Source organism: Heloderma suspectum, chromosome 1 (genome assembly GCF_057233095.1).
Source record: "Heloderma suspectum isolate Gila_16-S chromosome 1, 16-S_ref, whole genome shotgun sequence".
Lineage (NCBI taxonomy): Eukaryota > Metazoa > Chordata > Lepidosauria > Squamata > Helodermatidae > Heloderma > Heloderma suspectum.
Window position 1 is genome coordinate 225,159,187 of NC_139458.1, and position 19,742 is coordinate 225,178,928.

The following is a 19,742-nucleotide window of genomic DNA, read 5'->3' on the forward strand; positions in this document are numbered from 1 at the left end:
CATACCTAAGCAATTTTAAACAATCAACAATAAGAAAAATCTATGACCTTATTAAGGTCAAATGTCAAATGCTTGGGAGTACAGGAATGTCTTAACCTGGGGCCAAAAAGATAAAAATGTTGGTGCTAGGCAGGCCTCGTTGCAGAGATCATTCCAAAATCGGGTAGCTACCACCAAGAAGGCCCTCTCCCTTGTTGCCACCTTCCGAGCCTCCCTTGGAGGAGGTACCTGGAGGAGGGCCTTAGATGATGAGCATATGGTATGGATAGGTTCACGTCAGGGGAGGCGCTCCAGTCCCAAGCTGTGTAAGGCTTACATAGGTCAAAATCAGTACCCTGAATTGGGCTCAGGAACATACAAGCAGCCAGTGCAAGTGAGCCTGATTCGGTATTATACGTTCAACCTTCTTGTCTCTGTTTTCAATTCGGCAGCCGCATTTGCACAAGCTGCAGCTTCCGAACTATCCAGTCATGTCACTATTGTGTACGTGTTACAGAGATGGAATAATCAAACTTGTCTGTTCTCTTGATTAATTCCTTCCCAGGAAGGGATTTAAAGAGTTGTATGCCCTATCTTATCACGGATACACAATATCATGTTATTAAGGGCACAACCCTATTGGATTGACACCTGCTAGATGGACGCCTCGATGTCGGCGGCTTCCGAGTATCCTATGCCCTGCCAGGTTACTGCTGGCAGGGTGAGAGGAGTGATGGAGGCAATTTTTGCCTCTCTGTCCTTTTAAAAAAAAATTCCTCTAGACAGGCCCCTGGGACAAGACCGTGGCTGGAAAGGCCATAGGATTTTGTGTATTCTAGCCTCTCCTCTCCCCACCCTCTGGAATCCCCCCTTTTGACCTCTCAGAGGTCATCTGAGGCCACATTTGCAACCTTGGGAAGCAGCCACCATGGTCCTTTCTGCCGTGGCTGCATGAAGGTGGGGCCGCAATTGGATCTTGGAGTCCCCCTCCCAAAGTCGTAGCAATGTGAACGGCTTTGGGAGGGGAAACCCAAATAATCCTATGCTCCCTGGAACTCTCTCAGGGGGCCATAAGATTGCACCCTAAATTATTTACCAACACTGTGTTTCAGACTATAAAGATTTGTAAGCAACCCTTGCAGAATTGTTAAGGGATACTGGCTGTTTTAATTTGCATAAATCTTGTTTACATTTTTAGTAATGAAAAATAAATGTTTAGCAGGCTTTCTTGTATTTTTGGTCCCCCTCCCCCATTGTATAGTATCCAATACTTGTTTTTGAAAATTAAAATTCTGACTGTGATTCCCTTTCTCCATCAGATGTGAAAACCCAGTGAAGTGTTAGAGCTCCAACAGAGGAGGAAAGAATAAATGAACTTATCTCATCTTAAATAACAATATATGAGCAAATTGCCATCCATATTGTTTCCCACACACACATAGCAAAACCAGCATTTTTCTCCTCAAATATTCCCCTAATTAAAAGAAATTATAGTACCACTCTTCTAAATCCCATACCACATCTTGCCCCCCAAATCTAGATAGAGTTCCAATATAGAGAAATGTGTGAGAAGATCTGTACATACCCTCAGGAACCAACATTAAGATACTAATAGCGTAAGAAAAACTGACACCACAAGAAAAAAGTGTGCATTTTTAAAGCAGTTATATATGTTCTGACAATGGAGAAATACCAACAAGCAGTTATGAAATTGCTATAAAGAGAAAGTATGCATGGACTGCAGGTTACGTTCAAAGAGCCAAATAATTTTCCGGATTAAAAAAAATAGCATGCAAAGAAGAGAGAAAGTGTGTGTGGGAGGCACAAATGCTTGTGCCATGAATCATAGGGAATTCATAGACCTTATGCTACTGAAAGCTAATATAGACTGAGAGAATAATGGTACAATAATGCTATCTTAATTTTTTTAAATCTGTTTAATCCAAACTATGGGTGGTATCCAATTAAGTCTTCTCGCTTCCATCAGCAGAACAGGGAGGGGGGAAATTCCCCCTCCCCTTGCAGTCCCTTAAGCACCCTCAAAATCTGTTGCAGAGGACTGATGTCCCTCCACAGCACATCTGAGAGGGTGGGGAGCTGCAAGAGGAGGAAAGAAAAAAGTCCTGCCGCATGAGCAGATGGCTGCTCATGAAATGTTAAATTTCACCTTATATATTTTTTCTGTCTCTTAGTTTTAAATACCTATGTACACTTCTGTCTCTATTCAGTGACAAGAGGTTTTGATGAACTTCGTAAAATAGGCTATTACATGGATTCATTCTTAATAGTGCAGTCCTATACACGTCTACTCTGAAGCAAGTCCTACTGGTTTTAATGGAGCTTACTACTAGGTAACAGGTATAAGATTGCACCCTAATTCTTTCTCATCTGGAGCTATGCAAAATTAGCTTGCGAAGGCTGGATGTGCCTAGGCCCTGCTATGCTTCACTGCTAACTTCATGAATCTGATGAAGCAAATAGGAATACCAAAACTCATGCTAAAATAACCATCTTTAAGGGTGCCACAGGGTTCTTAGGTGTTATTTCATGTCAGATGAACAGAGAGAGCCCTCTTTGAATTATTAACTAATTGCCAAAATTGCACCAGGCAATAAAGTAATGGCACAGACTGGGGGCTTTATATTGTAGGCAGATTTTAAAATTTATGGTGAAAGTTGTGATGCTCATTGTCCTGAGACCCCACATTTCTTTTTTGGGGAAAAGATAGCATTATTTGTAAAAGCATGCCGTTTCCCTCTCAAAAACTGAGAATTATATGCTAATAGCCAAGCTCTGCAAATCAAAGCAATGCACACAGCAGTGGAAAAACAGATTTCAGAAAGAAATTGTTTACTTCAACTTTCAGGGAGTTATTTCATCTTTTTAAAAATGTGTTGTATAAAGCAGAGGTGGGCAAGTTGTGGCCCTCCAGGTATTTTGGCCCACAGCTCCTGGCAGCCCTAGCCAGGATAGCGATTGGTGAGGGATCATGGGAGTTGTAGGCCAAAACATCTTGTGAGCCACAAGTTATCCACCCCTGGTATAAAGGTTTCAAAATATGCCAGCAAAATTTCCTTTAGTCTAGTTTACTGTCTAGTTTAAATTCACACCAACCCATTCCATTTACCCACTGTTCCATCAGTTTAGACCCTTTTTTCAATCATTTATACCCTTCTCACTAAGGAGCTTGAATCACAACTCCATATACAACTACACCATAAGCTAGCTAGAGCAAATGGAAAATGCTCTATGTGTAAACCAGATCAGTTTCAGAACCTGGCCAAAGTATTCTTAATGAGTGTATTGATAGGCTCTGGAAGCGGCCACTTGAGCAACAACAAAGTATCATCAACCCTCGAAAATGTTCCTACCCCCACACTTACAAGTGGCACAAACCACTTGCTCTGGACACCCAGGTAACTTTTCCTTTCCTGAGCATCCTGGCCCAACCTGCATCATTGTTCCCCTATCAGAAACATGTTTGGCTAGAAGGGGCAGAGGTGACTGGAGGAAAGGCCAGTCCTCCCTCACCACTTTCCTCTCCCAGTCAATCAATCAATCAATCAATCAATCTATTCAGCTTCCTTTTCAAAAAACCATAAATGATTTTCGAGGGTTGGGTATTTTTATTGTATTTAAGTCATGCAGGCTAGTTGGCTGCCATGCTAACTTAAGCCAAAGCCGCATACAAGAGAGTCTGATGACAAGAAGAAAATACAACCAATGGCAGCTGGGTAGTTCGCTCCATCCATTAGCTGACTACTGATACAGAAATTGTGAATCAACTGTCACACTGATAAATGACGTGAGCTGCTCAAGTATCTGCAATAGTAAGAGAAGTAATAGTGAGACCTAACACACTACTCTGTGGGTGGAAAGGAAGAGAGATTTCACCAAACTCAGATATTTTCTGTACTTCTGAATAGTTAAGGACACCTGAGACCAGGTAACCTTGAGTCTGAACCTCAGTGTTGAACAGTGGTATGGAGCTCTTTTCATTCCCGCAGGACAGATGTTTATCCCATGTTACCACATTGCAGTAAAAGAGCAACTTGGCCACTGCGTACACTACATTCATTAAAATTAATTTTGTTAGCATAGACCACTTTTAGAATGGCTTGCTCAAACAGAAAGAGCATTCAGTAGAAGAAAATGTAAGTGTCTCAGAATGGAAAAATCTTGGAGGACATTGCATCGGGGATTTTCTCAGGGTTAATTTGACCATCATAATATAATGTTGTTGTGTATGCTATGGTCATGAAGGAAAAGGCGATTACTTTTTTTTCACTCTAGGGCCACTCTCTTCAGCAAAGGAGATCGTTACCTTGTCATGGTGCTGGAGCTTGAGCACCTCAATGACGTCATGAGCTAAACCGTGAAAGGACACCCAAGATGGGAAGGTCATGGCAGAGAGGTCAGACTAAGTACGATCCCTGGGGAAGGAAACGGCAACCCACCCCAGTATTCTTGCCATGAAAACTAAATGGATCAGTACAACCAGAGATATGTTGGTATACCATCGGAAGATGGGACTCCCAGGTTGGAAGACGGTCAAAATGCTACTGGAGAGGAACAGAGGATAAGTTCAACTAGCCCTAGATGTGATGACGCAGCTAGCTCAAAGCCGAAAGGACGGCTAGCAGCCGATGGTGCTGGTGGTGAACGACGAATCCAATGTTCTAAAGATCAACACACCATAGGAACCTGGAATGTAAGATCTATGAGCCAGGGCTAATTGGATGTGGTTATTGGGGAGATGTCAAGATTAAATATAGACATTTTGGGTGTCAGTGAACTGAAATGGACTGGAATGGGCCACTTCACATCAAATGACCACCAGATCTACTACTGTGGACAAGAGGACCACAGAAGAAATGGAGTAGCCTTCATAATTAATAATAAAGTGGCTAAAGCAGTGCTTGGATACAATCCAAAAAATGACAGAATGATCTCAATTCGAATTCAGGGTAAGCCATTTAACATCACAGTGATCCAAATATATGCCCCAACCACAGATGCTGAAGAAGCAGAAGTAGATCAGTTATATGAGGATCTGCAACACCTACTGGATAGTACGCCAAAAAAAGATGTTATTTTCATTACAGGAGACTGGAATGCTAAGGTGGGTAGTCAAATGACACCTGGAATTACAGGTAAGCATGGTCTGGGAGAACAAAATGAAGCGGGACATAGGCTGATAGAATTTTGCCAAGACAACTCACTGTGCATAACAAACACTCTCTTCCAACAATCTAAGAGATGACTTTATACATGGACTTCACCAGACGGTCGACACTGAAATCAGACTGACTACATCCTTTGCAGCCAAAGGTGGCGGACATCTATGTAGTTGGTAAAAACAAGACCTGGAGTTGATTGTAGTTCAGATCACGAACTTCTTATTGCATAATTTAGAATCAGACTAAAGAGAATAGGGAAGACCCACAGATCAGTTAGATATGAGCTCACTAATATTCCTCATGAATATGCAGTGGAGGTGAAGAATAGATTTAAGGGACTAGATTTAGTAGATAGGGTCCCGGAAGAACTATGGACAGAAGTTCGCAACATTGTTCAGGAGGCGGCCACAAAAAACGTCCCAAAGAAAAAGAAAACCAAGAAGGCAAGATGGCTGTCTGCTGAGACACTGGAAGCAGCCCAAGAAAGAAGGAAAGCAAAAGGCAACAGTGATAGGGGGAGATATGCCCAATTAAATGAAAAATTCCCGAAGTTAGCCAGAAGAGATAAGGAATTATTTTTAAACAAGCAATGCTCGGAAGCGGAAGAAGATAATAGAATAGGAAGGACAAGAGACCTCTTCCAGAAAATTAGAAACATCGGAGGTAAATTCCAGGCAAAAATGGGTATGATCAAAAACAAAGATGGCAAGGACCTAACAGAAGCAGAAGAGATCAAGAAAAGGTGGCAAGAATACACGGAAGATCTGTATAGGAAGGATAATAATATCGGGGATAGATTTGACGGTGTGGTCAGTGAGCTAGAGCCAGACATCCTGAAGAGGTTGCATGGGCCTTAAGAAGCATTGCTAATAACAGGGCAGCAGGGGATGATGGTATCCCAGCTGAACAGCTTAAAACCTTGCAAGATGATGCTGTCAAGGTGATACATGCCATATGCCAGCAAATTTGGAAAACACAAGAATGGCCACCAGATTGGAAAAGATCAACTTATATCCCCATACCAAAAAAGGGAAGCACCAAAGAATGTTCAAACTATCGAACAGTGGCACTTATTTCACATGCCAGTAAGGTAATGCTCAAGATCTTGCAAGGTAGACTCCAGCAATTCATGGAACGAGAATTGCCAGATGTACACGCTGGGTTTAGAAAAGGCAGAGGAACTAGAGACCAAATTGCCAATATCCGCTGGATAATGGAGAAAGCCAGGGAGTTTCAGAAAAACATCTATTTCTGTTTTATTGACTATTCTAAAGCCTTCGACTGTGTGGATCATAACAAATTGTGGCAAGTTCTTGGTGGTATGGGGATACCAAGTCATCTTGTCTGCCTCCTGAGGAATCTGTATAACGACCAAGTAGCAACGGTAAGAACAGACCATGGAACAACGGACTGGTTTAAGATTGGGAAAGGAGTACGGCAGGGTTGTATACTCTCACCCTACCTATTCAACCTGTACGCAGAACACATCATGCGATGTGCTGGGCTTGATGAAGCCAAGGCTGGAGTTAAAATCGCTGGAAGAAACATTAACAATCTCAGATATGCAGATGATACCACTTGGATGGCTGAAAGCGAGGAGGAGCTGAGGAACCTCATGACGAAGGTGAAAGAAGAAAGTGCAAAAGCTGGGTTGCAGTTAAACCTCAAAAAACCCAAGATTATGGCAACCAGCTTGATTGATAACTGGCAAACAGAGGGAGAAAACGTGGAGGCAGTGACAGACTTTGTCTTTCTAGGTGCAAAGATTACTGCAGATGATGACTGCAGCTAGGAAATCAGAAGACATTTACTTCTTGGGAGGAGAGCAATGACAAATCTTGATAAAATAGTTAAGAGCAGAGACATCACACTGACAACAAAGGTCTGCATAGTTAAAGCAATGGTATTCCCCGTAGTAACCTATGGCTGCGAGAGCTGGACCATAAGGAAGGCTGAGCGAAGGAAGATAGATGCTTTTGAACTGTGGTGCTGGAGGAAAATTCTGAGAGTGCCTTGGACTGCAAGAAGATCAAACCAGTTCATACTCCAGGAAATAAAGCCAGACTGCTCACTTGAGGGAATGACATTAAAGGCAAAACTGAGGTACTCTGGCCACATAATGAGAAGACAGGATACCCTGGAGAAGATGCTGATGCTAGGGAAAGTGGAAGGCAAAAGGAAGAGGGGCTGACCAAGGGCAAGATGGATGGATGATATTCTGGAGGTGACGGACTCGACCTTGGGGGAGCTGGGGGTGGCGATGGCCGACAGGAAGCTCTGGCGTGGGCTGGTCCATGAAGTCACAAAGAGTCGGAAGCGACTGGCTGAATAAACAACAAAAAGGGCCACTCTCCAGACCCAGGGATAATTATAGGTAATAGGACAACACTCTCTGGCTGTGTTTTACTCTTCAGCATATGCTCAGTATGACCCTTACAACACCAGAAGCTTGAAGCCCCAGACCTTCTGTACCTATAACCCGGTGACCCTATAAATGAATGGTGGGGAACCACTTTCTGCCTGAAGGCTGAATTCAATTTTGGAGAAGCTCTTGGGGGGGGGGGGGGTCACATTCCAGTGGTGGCAAAGCTGAAGGCAAGGGGACAGGGCCAACGGGTGGGATCAAAAATACAAACAATACCAACATACTGTAGCTGAAAGATTTTACTGCCAGTAACTCAGCCTTAGGAGTGGCATTTCAAACTTTCAGAATGGGGGAAAAGCACAAAAGCCTGGAAGCCACCAAGAGATCAGTGGTTGGGGGAAAGGGGGTGGGGCCTGGGGAAGGGGGCATGGACATCTGGGGAACCCTGAAGGGCTGGATTGGGACCCCTGGAGGGCCATATTTTTCCCCCGATCTGAGGTTCCCCGTCCCTGTTATAAACCTTCACCACTCATTATGCAATTATCCCACTTGAGAGGCAAGGCCATCTAAAGTGAAACAATTCTTATACTAAACTATGCTTTGATGAATCAGTTCTTCTTTTTTTAAGGGGAGGGATTAAAACCTGGTGCAAAGCATCCTGATGTAAAACTTTTTCCTCATATTTCTGGATTTATGTTGAGATGACTGACTTTCTATGAAATTATCAGAAAAGCACTGCTACTTATCACAGTGGGTACAAGATCCAGGACAGCTCTGGTAACTTGCCTTTTTTAAAAGTTCACTAGTGCAAGGGTGGGCAACTTGTGGCCTTCCAGATGTTTTGGCCTCTTACTCCCATCAGCCCGCACCACTGGCTATGCTAGCTAGGGCTGATGAGAGTTGTAGGCCAAAGCATCTGGAGGGCCACAAGTTGTCCACTCCTGCACTAGTGGAATTATTACTTAATTGTAAAGATCATTACAAGACTTGAAATTCAGATTGTACTACAAAACAGTGTATTATTTATTAGACCTTCCATGGCACAATTGCTGTTGCCTGTAATCCAGCTTGCTGATAAATCTTGGGATTTGGGGGCACTAACAGCATAGGAAAAAATCCTGAACAACACATTTGGAATAATTTTTCTGGGAACTTCATAGTTAAGATTTATGGTGGAACTATATGTTACATGTAGTTTCATTTTGGACTTTTTTCTTTTATCCAACGCACCCACTGAGGAAGAGGCTGCAATTTGAAGAGGAAGACTGGTGCCTTCTTAAGCCTTGTGCTGTTTTCCTGGTGGAAACTGTCTCCCCCGAGACTGCTTTTATCACCACTGGGGGAAAGATACAAGTATCCATATCTTTTCATCAGCAGGGGTAAAGATAGCTGGGGGATAGCAATTTTCAATAGGAAAGCAGCACAATGGTTAAGAAACCCCTCTCCTCCCATGCCAGTCTTCCCTTCAAAGTGCAGCTTCAGTTGCAGCACTGTATGTTTCAAAAAATCTCTGAAGAGAATAATAAAATTACACATGTGTAGTTCTGCCCCCAGTTACCAAAATTCAAGCTTTGAACAATATTCTTAACCTTTCTCCTAATAAGGCATAGATGTTAACAGCTACAAGCAAGGACGGTACTAGGTGCCCTTAAGCGCATAGATTTTAATGTGTTAACTATGCCTAACTTTGCAATGGCTTGTGGCCTAAGTCTACAGCACCACTCAAGTGGAGTCCAAGCCTCTTTTTAATTCTCTAACTATAATTAAAATATACAGTTAGGGCCAGAAATATTGGAGCAAGGATAGCTGTTTTGGCAGTTGGCCTCTGTACACCACCACATTGAAATTGAAAAGAAACACACCCAGATGGGAGCGAAGTCAGGACTTTCAGCTGTAATTCAAGGGGTTTACAAAAGTGGGGCGCTAACCATTCAAGAAGGACAGCCAGTGGCATACACCCGCCCTCCATCGTTGGGGGCTCATAAGTAATGGAACAAATGGCTGATAAGCAGCTGCATGGCCAGGTGTGGCCTGTTTCCTGGGTACCCCATGACCAAGCAAGCAGATAAAAGGTCTGGAGGTGGTTCTGAGTGTTACACTGGCATTTGGTAGCTGTTCACTGGAACCCCCAACATGAGGTCCAAAGAGGAGTCCATGGGAGTGAAGGAGGCCATCATTAGGCTGAGGAAACAAAATAAACCCATCAGAGAGATCGCAAAAATATTGGGAGTGGCCAATACAACAGTCTGGAACATCCTGAAAAAGGAGGAATTAACTGGCAAGCTCAGCAACAGCAAAAGGCCTGGAAGATCACGGAAGACAACTAAAGTGGATGACTGCAGAATTCTGCTCATGGTGAAGAGGAACCCTTTCACAACATCTAGCCAGGTCAAGAATGCTCTTGTGGAGGTAGGCATGTCACTGTCAACATCTACAGTGAAGAGACGGCTTTATGAATGTAAATACAGAGGCTTCACAACAAGGTGCAAACCACTGGGAACGCTCAAGAACCGAAAGGCCAGATTAGCCTTTGCCAGCAAACACCTAAAAAAGCCTGTCCAGTTCTAGAATAAGATTCTTTGGATTGATGAGACCAAGATTAACTTGTACCAGAATGATGGGAAGAGAAAAGTATGGAGAAGGAAAGGAACAGCTCATGATCCAAAGCATACCACTTCATCTGTCAAACATGGTGGAGGCAGTGTTATGGCATGGGCATGTATGGTTGCCAATGGAACCGGATCACTGGTGTTTATTGATGACCTGACTGCTGATGAAAGCAGCAGGATGAATTCTGAAGTGTATAGGGCTATACTTTCTGCTCAGATTCAGCCGAATGCTGCCAAACTTATAGGACACCGCTTCATACTGCAGATGGATGACCCAAAACATACAGCAAAAGCTACCCAAGAGTTTCTCCAGGCAAAGAAGTGGGATGTTCTTCAATGGCCAAGTCAGTCACCTGATCTCAACCCAATAGAGCATGCTTTTCACTTACTGAAGACAAGATTGAAGGCAGAAAGACCCACAAACAAGCAGCAGCTGAAGGCAGCCGCAGGAAAGGCCTGGCAAAGCATCTCGAGGGAGGAAACTCCGCATTTGGTCATGTCCATGGTTCCAGACTTCAGGCAGTCATTGACTGCAAAGGATTTTCATCCAGGTATTAAAGGCGATCCTTAAGTTTGAAATGATGTTGGTTTGTTCCATTACTCATGAGCCACCAATGATGGGTGTGTGTGTATGCCACTGGCTGTCCTTCCTGAATGGTTAGTGCCCCACTTTTGTCAAACCCCTTGAATGACAGCTGAAAGTCCTGACTTCGCTCCCATCTGGGTGTGTTTCCTTTCAGCTTCGATGTGGTGGTGTACAGAGGCCAACTGCCAAAACAGTTATCCAATATAACTTGCTCCAATATTTCTGGCCCTGACTGTATATCTCCTATTAAAGTCATCCCATCTATTTGCAATAGTTTGGAAATATGGCAGCACTAGAACAAATTCAGTTCTTGTTTATTACATGCTTACCACTGAGTAAAGGTCTATTAAGCATGTAGAGAGGTGGTAGATCTTCTATCTCTGCTATCCGTTGGTATACTGCCCTGGATAGATGATCTCCATGGTACAGGCTCCCCAAGATAATGCTAGAGAAGTAAATTGGCTCCACAAAGAGGCTAAGTAATGCTCCTTGAATACCAAGCACATTCCACCTAAAGGGAAACAAATGATATCATCTGAGTTAAGAATAATTTATGTCAGCAAACAAGACAAACATGAGTAATTATAGGAGAGAGTGGGGAACAGGACTTCTGTGTGTGTGATTGCCTCTTGTACCACCCCCCTCCCACTCCTTCTTCCTTCTGGTATACTGAAAAGAAACCTTATCATTTCAGTGTTTCTTGAAGCTCTGATTTATTCTTAGTGATGAGCTAAGTCACTGGGCTTCACAGCCCAACATTACCCTTACAACACATTTCTTAGAATCCTATGAAAGCATCTCCAATATCTAGTTTACCATTCTGCTATAAGGAAACAAAACCATACTCCTGCATGACCCTAGCATGTGTAATAGTATCTTTCAAAAACAGCCAGGTGTTAGGAGAAAAAACGAGATTCATCCAGGTATACTGCATGGAGATAGGATCTTTCAGGTTGGAGCAATTTTATGAGACTCATTCCAAGGGCAAACGGTCTGTGGGGTTTCCTTGCCCCCAGGTATGACTTCTCATCACTTCATCAAATTTCTCTCAGACGAGATTCCTAACTGGGTGCACTTCAATGCTACAGTGAAAGGTGATCACATCCATGATCTGAAAGACTTTCTTTAGCAGCCTTCCCCAAGTGGTATCCTCCAGATGTGTTGAACTCAAATCCCATCATTCCCAGCCAGTATGGCCATTGGGCTCTCCAATATCTGGTTGGGGATATGGGAGGTGTAGTCCAACACATCCGAAGGGCGCCAGGTGTATCTGCACATTGTAAGCAAATAAGGATGACTGAACATTCATTTATATTTCTTCGTTTCCCTTTTACACTGTCAGTTTGTACTTCTGTAGGGTGTTCAGAGACTTTAGAGGGCATGTATGGTTTTTATGCATGTAAAAATAGGATCAGGGTTTGGTTTACATATATAAGTGGAATGCAAACAGGAAGGTACCTTAACACACTCATCACTCTCCTTTTCTTTCTTTTGTAAAAGCACATAGACGTCCTATGGGCAATGAACCAAATTGTGGCTAATCTGTGTGCAGGATGCACAATAAGAATGAATGATCACCAAACCCAAGAGCCTTCCTGGGGTGAAATCCCGTTAAGTTTTTCTGCTGACAGAACCGTTTCCATCTCTGGAACCAGGAGTGAGCAATTCCCCCTCACCTTGTGCATCCTCAAAATCTACACCAGAGGATTAGGGGACCAACTGAAACAGATTTTCAGAGAGCACAGGAGACTGCAGAGGAGAGGGGGAGAAAGTCCCACTGCATGAGCAGACTTCCACCTCCACAATGCTGGCTTCTGCCCCCGGCATGCTTGTTACAGTTGCCTTCCCTTGCTAATTTGAGCGCATGGCTTAATTTGTTAAGGGTCAAGAACAATCGGAACTGACTTCAGATAATGTGCATCAAAGTATAAAGTAACCTCAGGAAGGCAAAATACCTCTATGAGCTTCAAGTTAATTTCGCTGCACTCTAATAGTTCCACTTGATCTCTAAAGAAAGGCTGTTATCCATTAGAAGTTACAATTAAAGACATATGCAGAAAGCATCAAGGAAGCTGTCTACCTGCAACACTGCATCAGAGTCCAGAAAATCTAGAAAGCTGGGAGGGGCTGATAAATCAGAGATTTAGGGTGCAATCCTATGCATGTTTAGACAGAAAAAAGGCCTACAACTCCCAGCATTCCCCAGGCAGCTCTGGGGATTGCTCCCTCCATGTATTTATTTGAGTTTTATAGAGTTAGTTTATACTGTGCCCTTCAACAAATTCCCAGGGCAGCCTCTAAAGAACCATAAGTACAATAAAAGCAATGTAAAAGAAAAACATGGAAAACAAACACAACTTAAAAGAGCAGCATAAAAGCAATTGACAGAAATAAAACAAATACAAAGCAGCATCAAAGCAATCAGCAAAGCTATACAAACTGAATAAGAAGACTGGAAAAATGGAAAGGTCTTCACTTAGTGCTGAAATGGCATCGGAGTCGCATCAGGTGAGCCTCCCTTGGGGCAATCTTTCCACAGAGTAAGAAGGCCATTTCACCAGTAGCCACTCACTACACCTCAGATGGTGAGGGCACCCAAAGAACGGCCCATGTCCATTACTGTACTTTACAGGCAGGCACATGTGGAGACAAGCAATCCTTCAGGTGTGCTGGTCCCAATTCGTGAAGGTCTTCACTGGTTTTGACTTTAAATTTTAATTGAGCCCAGAAACAAACAGAGCCAGTGTACTTGGCAAAGCACTGTCATAATATGACCATAATAACTGACCCAGGTTAACAGCCCCGCAGCTATCTTTTGGATTCATGTGGAGTAGAAACCTATTTGTACAGATATGAGACATCACCGTTCAATGAACTGGCCAATCAAAACTCTTAAATCAAAATAATTTCCATTTCAGGCAATAAAAGTTGTATATGTTCATACATATGCATACACAAATACCTATAATACCTTAACGTGTACTTAAAAACAACAACAAGACAGGACCTTGATATTTAAGTCATTATGCAGTACAATTTGGGTGTGATATGGAGGGGAAGGTGTGCACAGTCTGTGCATATAGCTAGTTTTTACAGCCTTCAGAAGGGAAGTTTTCACCACAACCCCAAATGGCTCTTTAAACTCTCCTGAATTCACAAAGGAGTTTTGGGATTAGTTTTAAGATGAGCTGAGATGAGTGGGAGGGGCACAATGGTGGAGCACCTGCAGGTCACATATTAAAATCTCCAGTTACAAAAAGATTATATGTAACAGGGCTGCAAATGGGTATTTTGATTTTTAAATCACATTTTCCTAACTGGAATGCACATGGTTGAAAACATATTACTCAAGACAACTTGTATTACAAAAAGGAAAGAGCATAAGGGAATGAACAAACATCACATGTCAATTGACTTCCAAAAAATATTGTTGTTGTTCAGTCGTTAAGTCGTGTCCGACTCTTCGTGACCCCATGGACCATAGCATGCCAGGCCTTCCTGTCCTCCGCTCTCTCCCGGAGTGTGCTCAAGTTCATATTCATTGCATCGGTGATGCTATCTAGCCATCTCATCCTCTGACGTCCCCTTCCCCTTTTGCCTTCAGTCTTTCCCAGCATCAGGGTCTTTTCCAGGGAGTTTTCTCTTCGCATTAGGTGGCCAAAATATTTGCGCTTCAGCTTCAGTATCTGTCCTTCCAATGAGCAGCCAGGGTTGATTTCCTTTAGGATGGACTGATTTGACCTCCTTGCAGTCCAGGGGACTCGTAAGAGCCTTCTCCAGCACCACAGTTCGAAAGCATCAATTCTTCAGCGCTCAGCCTTCCTTACAGTCCAGCTCTCACAGCCATACGTTACGACTGGGAAAACCATAGCTTTGATTAGACGGACCTTTGTCGGCAAGGTGATGTCTCTGCTTCTTACTATGCTGTCTAGGTTTGCCATAGCTTTCCTCCCAAGGAGCAAGCGTCTTTTAATTTCATGGCTACAGTCACCGTCTGCCGTGATCTTGGAGCCCAAGAAAATAAAATCTGTCACTGCTTCCATTTCTTCCCCTTCGATATGCCAGGAAGTGATGGGGCCAGATGCCATGATCTTACTTTTTTTAATGTTGAGTTTCAAACCAGCTTTTGCACTCTCCACTTTCACCCTCAACAAGAGGTTCTTTAGATCCTCTTCGTTTTCTTCCATTAGGGTGGTATCGTCTACGTATATGAAGTTGTTGATAATTCTCCCGGAAATCTTAATTCTGACCTGTGATTCATCCAAACCAGTGTTTCTCATGATGTACTCTGCATATAAGTTAAATAAGCAGGGCGACAATATGCAGCCTTGTCGTACTCCTTTCCCAATTTTGAACCAATCGGTTGTTCCATGTCTGGTTCTTACTGTTGCTTCTTGGCCCTCGTACAGGTTTCCCAGGAGACAGGTAAGGTGGTCTGGTACTCCCATCTCTTTAAGAATTTGCCACAGTTTGTTGTGATCCACACAATCAAAGGCTTTAGCATAGTCAATGAAGCAGAAATAGATGCTTTTCTGAAATTCTCTTGCTTTCTCCATGATGCAGCGAACGTTGGCGATTTGATCTCTAGTTCCTCTGCCTCTTCGGAACCCAGCTTGTACTTCCAGTAGTTCTCGGTTCACATACTGCTGAAACCTAGCTTGTAGGATTTTGAGCATAACCTTGCTGGCATGTGAAATGAGCACAATTGTGCGGTAGTTTGAACACTCTTTGGCGTTGCCCTTCTTTGGAACTGGAATGTAAACTGACCTTTTCCAGTCTTGTGGCCACTGTTGAGTGTTCCAAATTTGTTGGCATATTGAGTGCAGCACTTTAACAGCATCATCTTTTAGGATTTTAAATAGCTCAGGTGGAATACTATCATCTCCACTAGCTTTGTTGTTAGTAATGCTTCCTAAGGCCCACTTGACTTCACTCTCTAGGATGTCCGGCTCAAGTTCAGTGAGCACACTATGATGGCTATCAGGGACATTCAGGTCTTTCCTGTATAGTTCTTCTGTGTATTCTTTCCACCTCTTCTTAATCTCATCTGCTTCTGTTAGGTCCCTGCCTTCTTTGTCCTTTATCATGCCTGTCTTTGCACAAAACGTTCCCTTGACATCTCCGATTTTCTTGAAAAGATCTCTAGTCTCGCCCATTCTGTTGTTTTCTTCGATTTCTTTGCATTGTTCATTTAAGAAGGCCTTCTGGTCTCTCCTTGCTATTCTCTGGAACTCTGCATTCAGTTGGATATATCTTCCCCTTTCTCCCTTGCTTTTCGCTTCCCTTCTTTCCTCAGCTACTTGTAAAGCCTCATCAGACAGCCACTTTGCTTTCTTGCATGTCTTTTTCTTTGGGATGGATTTCGTTGCTGCCTCCTGAACAATGTTACGGACCTCCGTCCATAGTTCCTCAGGCACTCTGTCTATCAGGTCTAATCCCTGAAATCTATTCCTCACCTCCACTGTATATTCATAAGGGATATGATTTAGGTCATACCTGAATGGTTTAGTGGTTTTCCCTACATTCTTCAATTTAAGCTGAAATTTTGCAACAAGAACCTCATGATCTGAGCTACAGTCAGCTCCAGATCTTGTTTTTACTGACTGTATAGAGTTTCTCCATCTTTGGCTGCAAAGTACATAATCAATCTGATTTCGATATCGACCATCTGGTGATGTCCATGTGTAGAGTCGCCTCTTGTGCTGTTGGAAAAGAGTGTTTGCTATGATCAGCATGTTCTCTTGACAAAACTCTATTAGCCTTTGTCCTGCTTCATTTTGTACATCAAGGCCATGCTTGTCTGTTATCCCCGTTATTTCTTGACTTCCTACTTTAGCATTCCAATCCCCTATGATGAAGAGGACATCTTTTTTTGGTGTTAGTTCTAGAAGGTGTTGTTGGTCTTCACTGAACCGATCAACATCAGCTTCTTCGGCATCAGTGGTTGGGGCATAGACTTGAATTACTGTGATGTTGAATGGTTTGCCTTGGATTCGTACTGAGATCATTCTATCGTTTTTAAGATTGTACCCCAGTACTGCTTTTCCCACCCTTTTATTGACTATGAGTGCTACTCCATTTCTTCTATGGGATTCTTGCCCACAGTAGTAGATATGATGGTCATCTGAATTAAATTCGCCCATGCTTGTCCATTTTAGTTTGCTGATTCCCAAGATGTCGATGTTCAATCTTGCCATCTCATGTTTGACCACCTCCAGCTTACCTTGATTCATTGATCTGACATTCCAGGTTCCTAAACAATATTGTTCTTTACAGCATCAGACTTTCTTTTCACCACCAGACACATACACAGCTGAGTGTCCTTTTGGCTTTGGCCCAGCCGCTTCACTCTTTCTGGAGCTACTTGGAAATACCCTCTGCTCTTCCCCAGTAGTATATTGGACACCTTCCGACCTGAGGGGCTCATCTTCCGGCGTCATATCTTTTAGCCTTGTGATACGTTCCATGGGGTTTTCTTGGCAAGAATACTGGAGTGGGTTGCCATTTCCTTCTCTAGTGGGCCACATTTTGTCAGAACTCTCCGCCATGACCTGTCCATCTTGGGTGGCCCTGCACGGCATAGCTTATGGCTTCACTGAATTATGCAAGCCCCTTGCGTAACTCAGGCAGTTACGCCTCAGCAACAAGGCAGTGATCCATGAAGGGGCCAAAAAATATACCCAGCAGCAAAACACAATATAAACAGCAATAATGGCAATAGTTATGGAAATGCTGTCAGTCTGACAGAGGAGAAATAACTTACCGAGCTATCTTATCACTGCATGACATGGTAAGCAATCTTTCTCCCTGAAGTACTCCATCCCATGTCTGGATTGTAGTTGTAGATCGGACAGGGATTGTTCCTTCCCCAGATTCAATTTTAGTTCGTAGCTGTCCTCTTGCTTTCCGGTTTGGATGTCTGTCTCCCTGATCTAAGTGACAGAAGTGGCTACAGTTACCGATCATGGAATGAAAGATGGCTACTGATTATGGTACTGGTTACTGTGCTGTATAAGAAAATTTAACACCATTTTCAATTACTCATTTTGGACAGGGGGTGCTTCCAGACTTGGCTTTCATCTAATTCACAGAATATTATGAAGGGTCCAGACAATGCCATCTTTCACTTGTAACCCTCCCATGTTTCCTCACCATTTCTTCCATCTTTTTTCTTTCCACGGAAAATCCGTTAAGGAGGAAAAGACAGAAAAGCTGCACAATGTCTTCTGTTTGACAGCGCTAGAAGCCCTCCATCTGGAAGCACCCACGGATTTCACAGAAGAGCAGCACAAACAACACAAAAGCTAAAGCAATTTGGAAAACAGTGGCATACATTATGAAACTTGCTGAGCAACTCGTTTATAAAAATTCACACCCAAGACTTCTTTGCCAAAGTTTACGTCACACATTCCAAAATTCCTGTATGGGAGAAACCTTTATTTTAAAACAAAATCCCACTTTTAAATTAAATTTTCCAAGTGGCTTTCAATTTCAAATTCAATTCTCCAAGAAAGCCACAATAAATCACTTTGATTTAGGAATAAATGTGTTACACACACATGACCTACAAGGCATAGGATGACCTACAAGACATAGGATTCATTCCCACATTATTTTTACAGTGTATGAAGTGGCCCTAAGAAATTTCAGCCTTTCTATATAGCACTGCTTTTATAAAATGAGGAAATTTAAATAGTTTAGATTTTCAAGAACAGAAAAGCTAGATTTTCGTAAACTATAAAGGCGGTCACTGCTATTTTCAATAAATGGTTTTATCTCAGACATCTCCATTAGTAAGGAAAAGTGATCATACCCTCTTGTGCTGCTTCGTGTGGTGAAAATATCCGAGCATCGCCGCAAGGAGAGGTGCTGATATAGAGATGAAACTGCACGTTTTCTTTCAGTTTAAAACCACCTCGTTCTGACTTGGTAAAAATAGATTTTTGTTGATCTTCCTTATTACTGAAAGAAAAAGAGAAAGGGTTATTCAGAAGCGTGTTTTTTTTTAAGTACATCAAGTAAGAACCAAAGTTTAGCATCTCTAGATTTGAGATGTTGTGGTATGATAGCATATCTGCCACAATGAGCCAAAATAAATATTGAATTGAGAGACCTAATGACCATTTCCTCTTCCCCAAATCCTCACACTGAACCTCAACTTTAGTTTTTAAAAAACATTATTTCATGAACAGCCTGCTCATGTTCCCCACCAACTAGTATTCAGAGGCACACTGCCTCTGATACTGGAGGTAATATACAACCATCATGACTAGAAGCCATGAATAGTTTTATCCTCCACAAATTTGTCTAATCCCCTTTTAAAGCCATCCAAGTTGGTGGCCATCATTACATTTTGTGGTAGCACATTCCATACAATGATGTGCTGTGTGAAGCAGTACTTCCTTTTATCTGTCCTGGATCTCCCACCATACAGCTTCATGGGATGACCCTGGGTTCTAGTATTATGAGAGAGGGAGAGAAACTCCTTTTTATCCCCTTTCTCCACACCATCCATAATTTTATACAACTCTATTATATTTCCCCTTACTCGCCTTTTTTCTAAGCTAAAAAGCCCCAAACACTGAACCTCATCCTAGGAGAGTTGCTCCAGCCCCTTGATCATTTGAGCTGCCATTGTCTGCACTTTGTCCAGTCCTACAGTATTCTTTTTGAGGTGCAGTGACCAGAACTCTACACAGAATTCCAGAATTCCAAGTGTGACTGCACCCCTTCACCCAAACTTCACCCCATTCCAGCTAACTGTTGTGGAGTTATAACTTCCAACCCCTATTCTCCTTCTCTGGCCCCTTCTCCCTGCTCACAATGACAGGCTTCTCTGCTCCCGTGATCCCGAGACCGTGGTAGATCGCTACTGTGATAAAACCCTTATGCGCATTTGTTTAATTTTTCCAACCTGTTTTTACTGGAAGCATCACAGGGAAGCGAAGTTACGCAACATCACAGAAGCAAGTTAACACAACATCAGAGAAGCTAAGTAATGCATTCATCAGAGAAGTGCATAA

At 42.8% G+C, this 19,742-nt stretch overlaps 1 protein-coding gene across 5 annotated transcripts in view; it reads right to left on the reverse strand.

Annotated features, from left to right (window-relative positions):
* Window positions 1–19,742, reverse strand: part of ADARB1 (adenosine deaminase RNA specific B1) — a 116,881-nt gene that overhangs the window by 9,237 nt on the left and 87,902 nt on the right. For all 5 annotated transcript variants that reach the window (XM_084820484.1, XM_084820509.1, XM_084820475.1 and 2 more), the window contains 3 exons: window positions 18,533–18,681; window positions 17,483–17,651; window positions 11,049–11,230 (listed from right to left, as the gene is read on the reverse strand). In XM_084820484.1, the coding sequence (XP_084676610.1) occupies window positions 11,049–11,230; window positions 17,483–17,651; window positions 18,533–18,681 (500 nt within the window). The remainder of the gene's footprint in view (window positions 1–11,048; window positions 11,231–17,482; window positions 17,652–18,532; window positions 18,682–19,742) is intronic.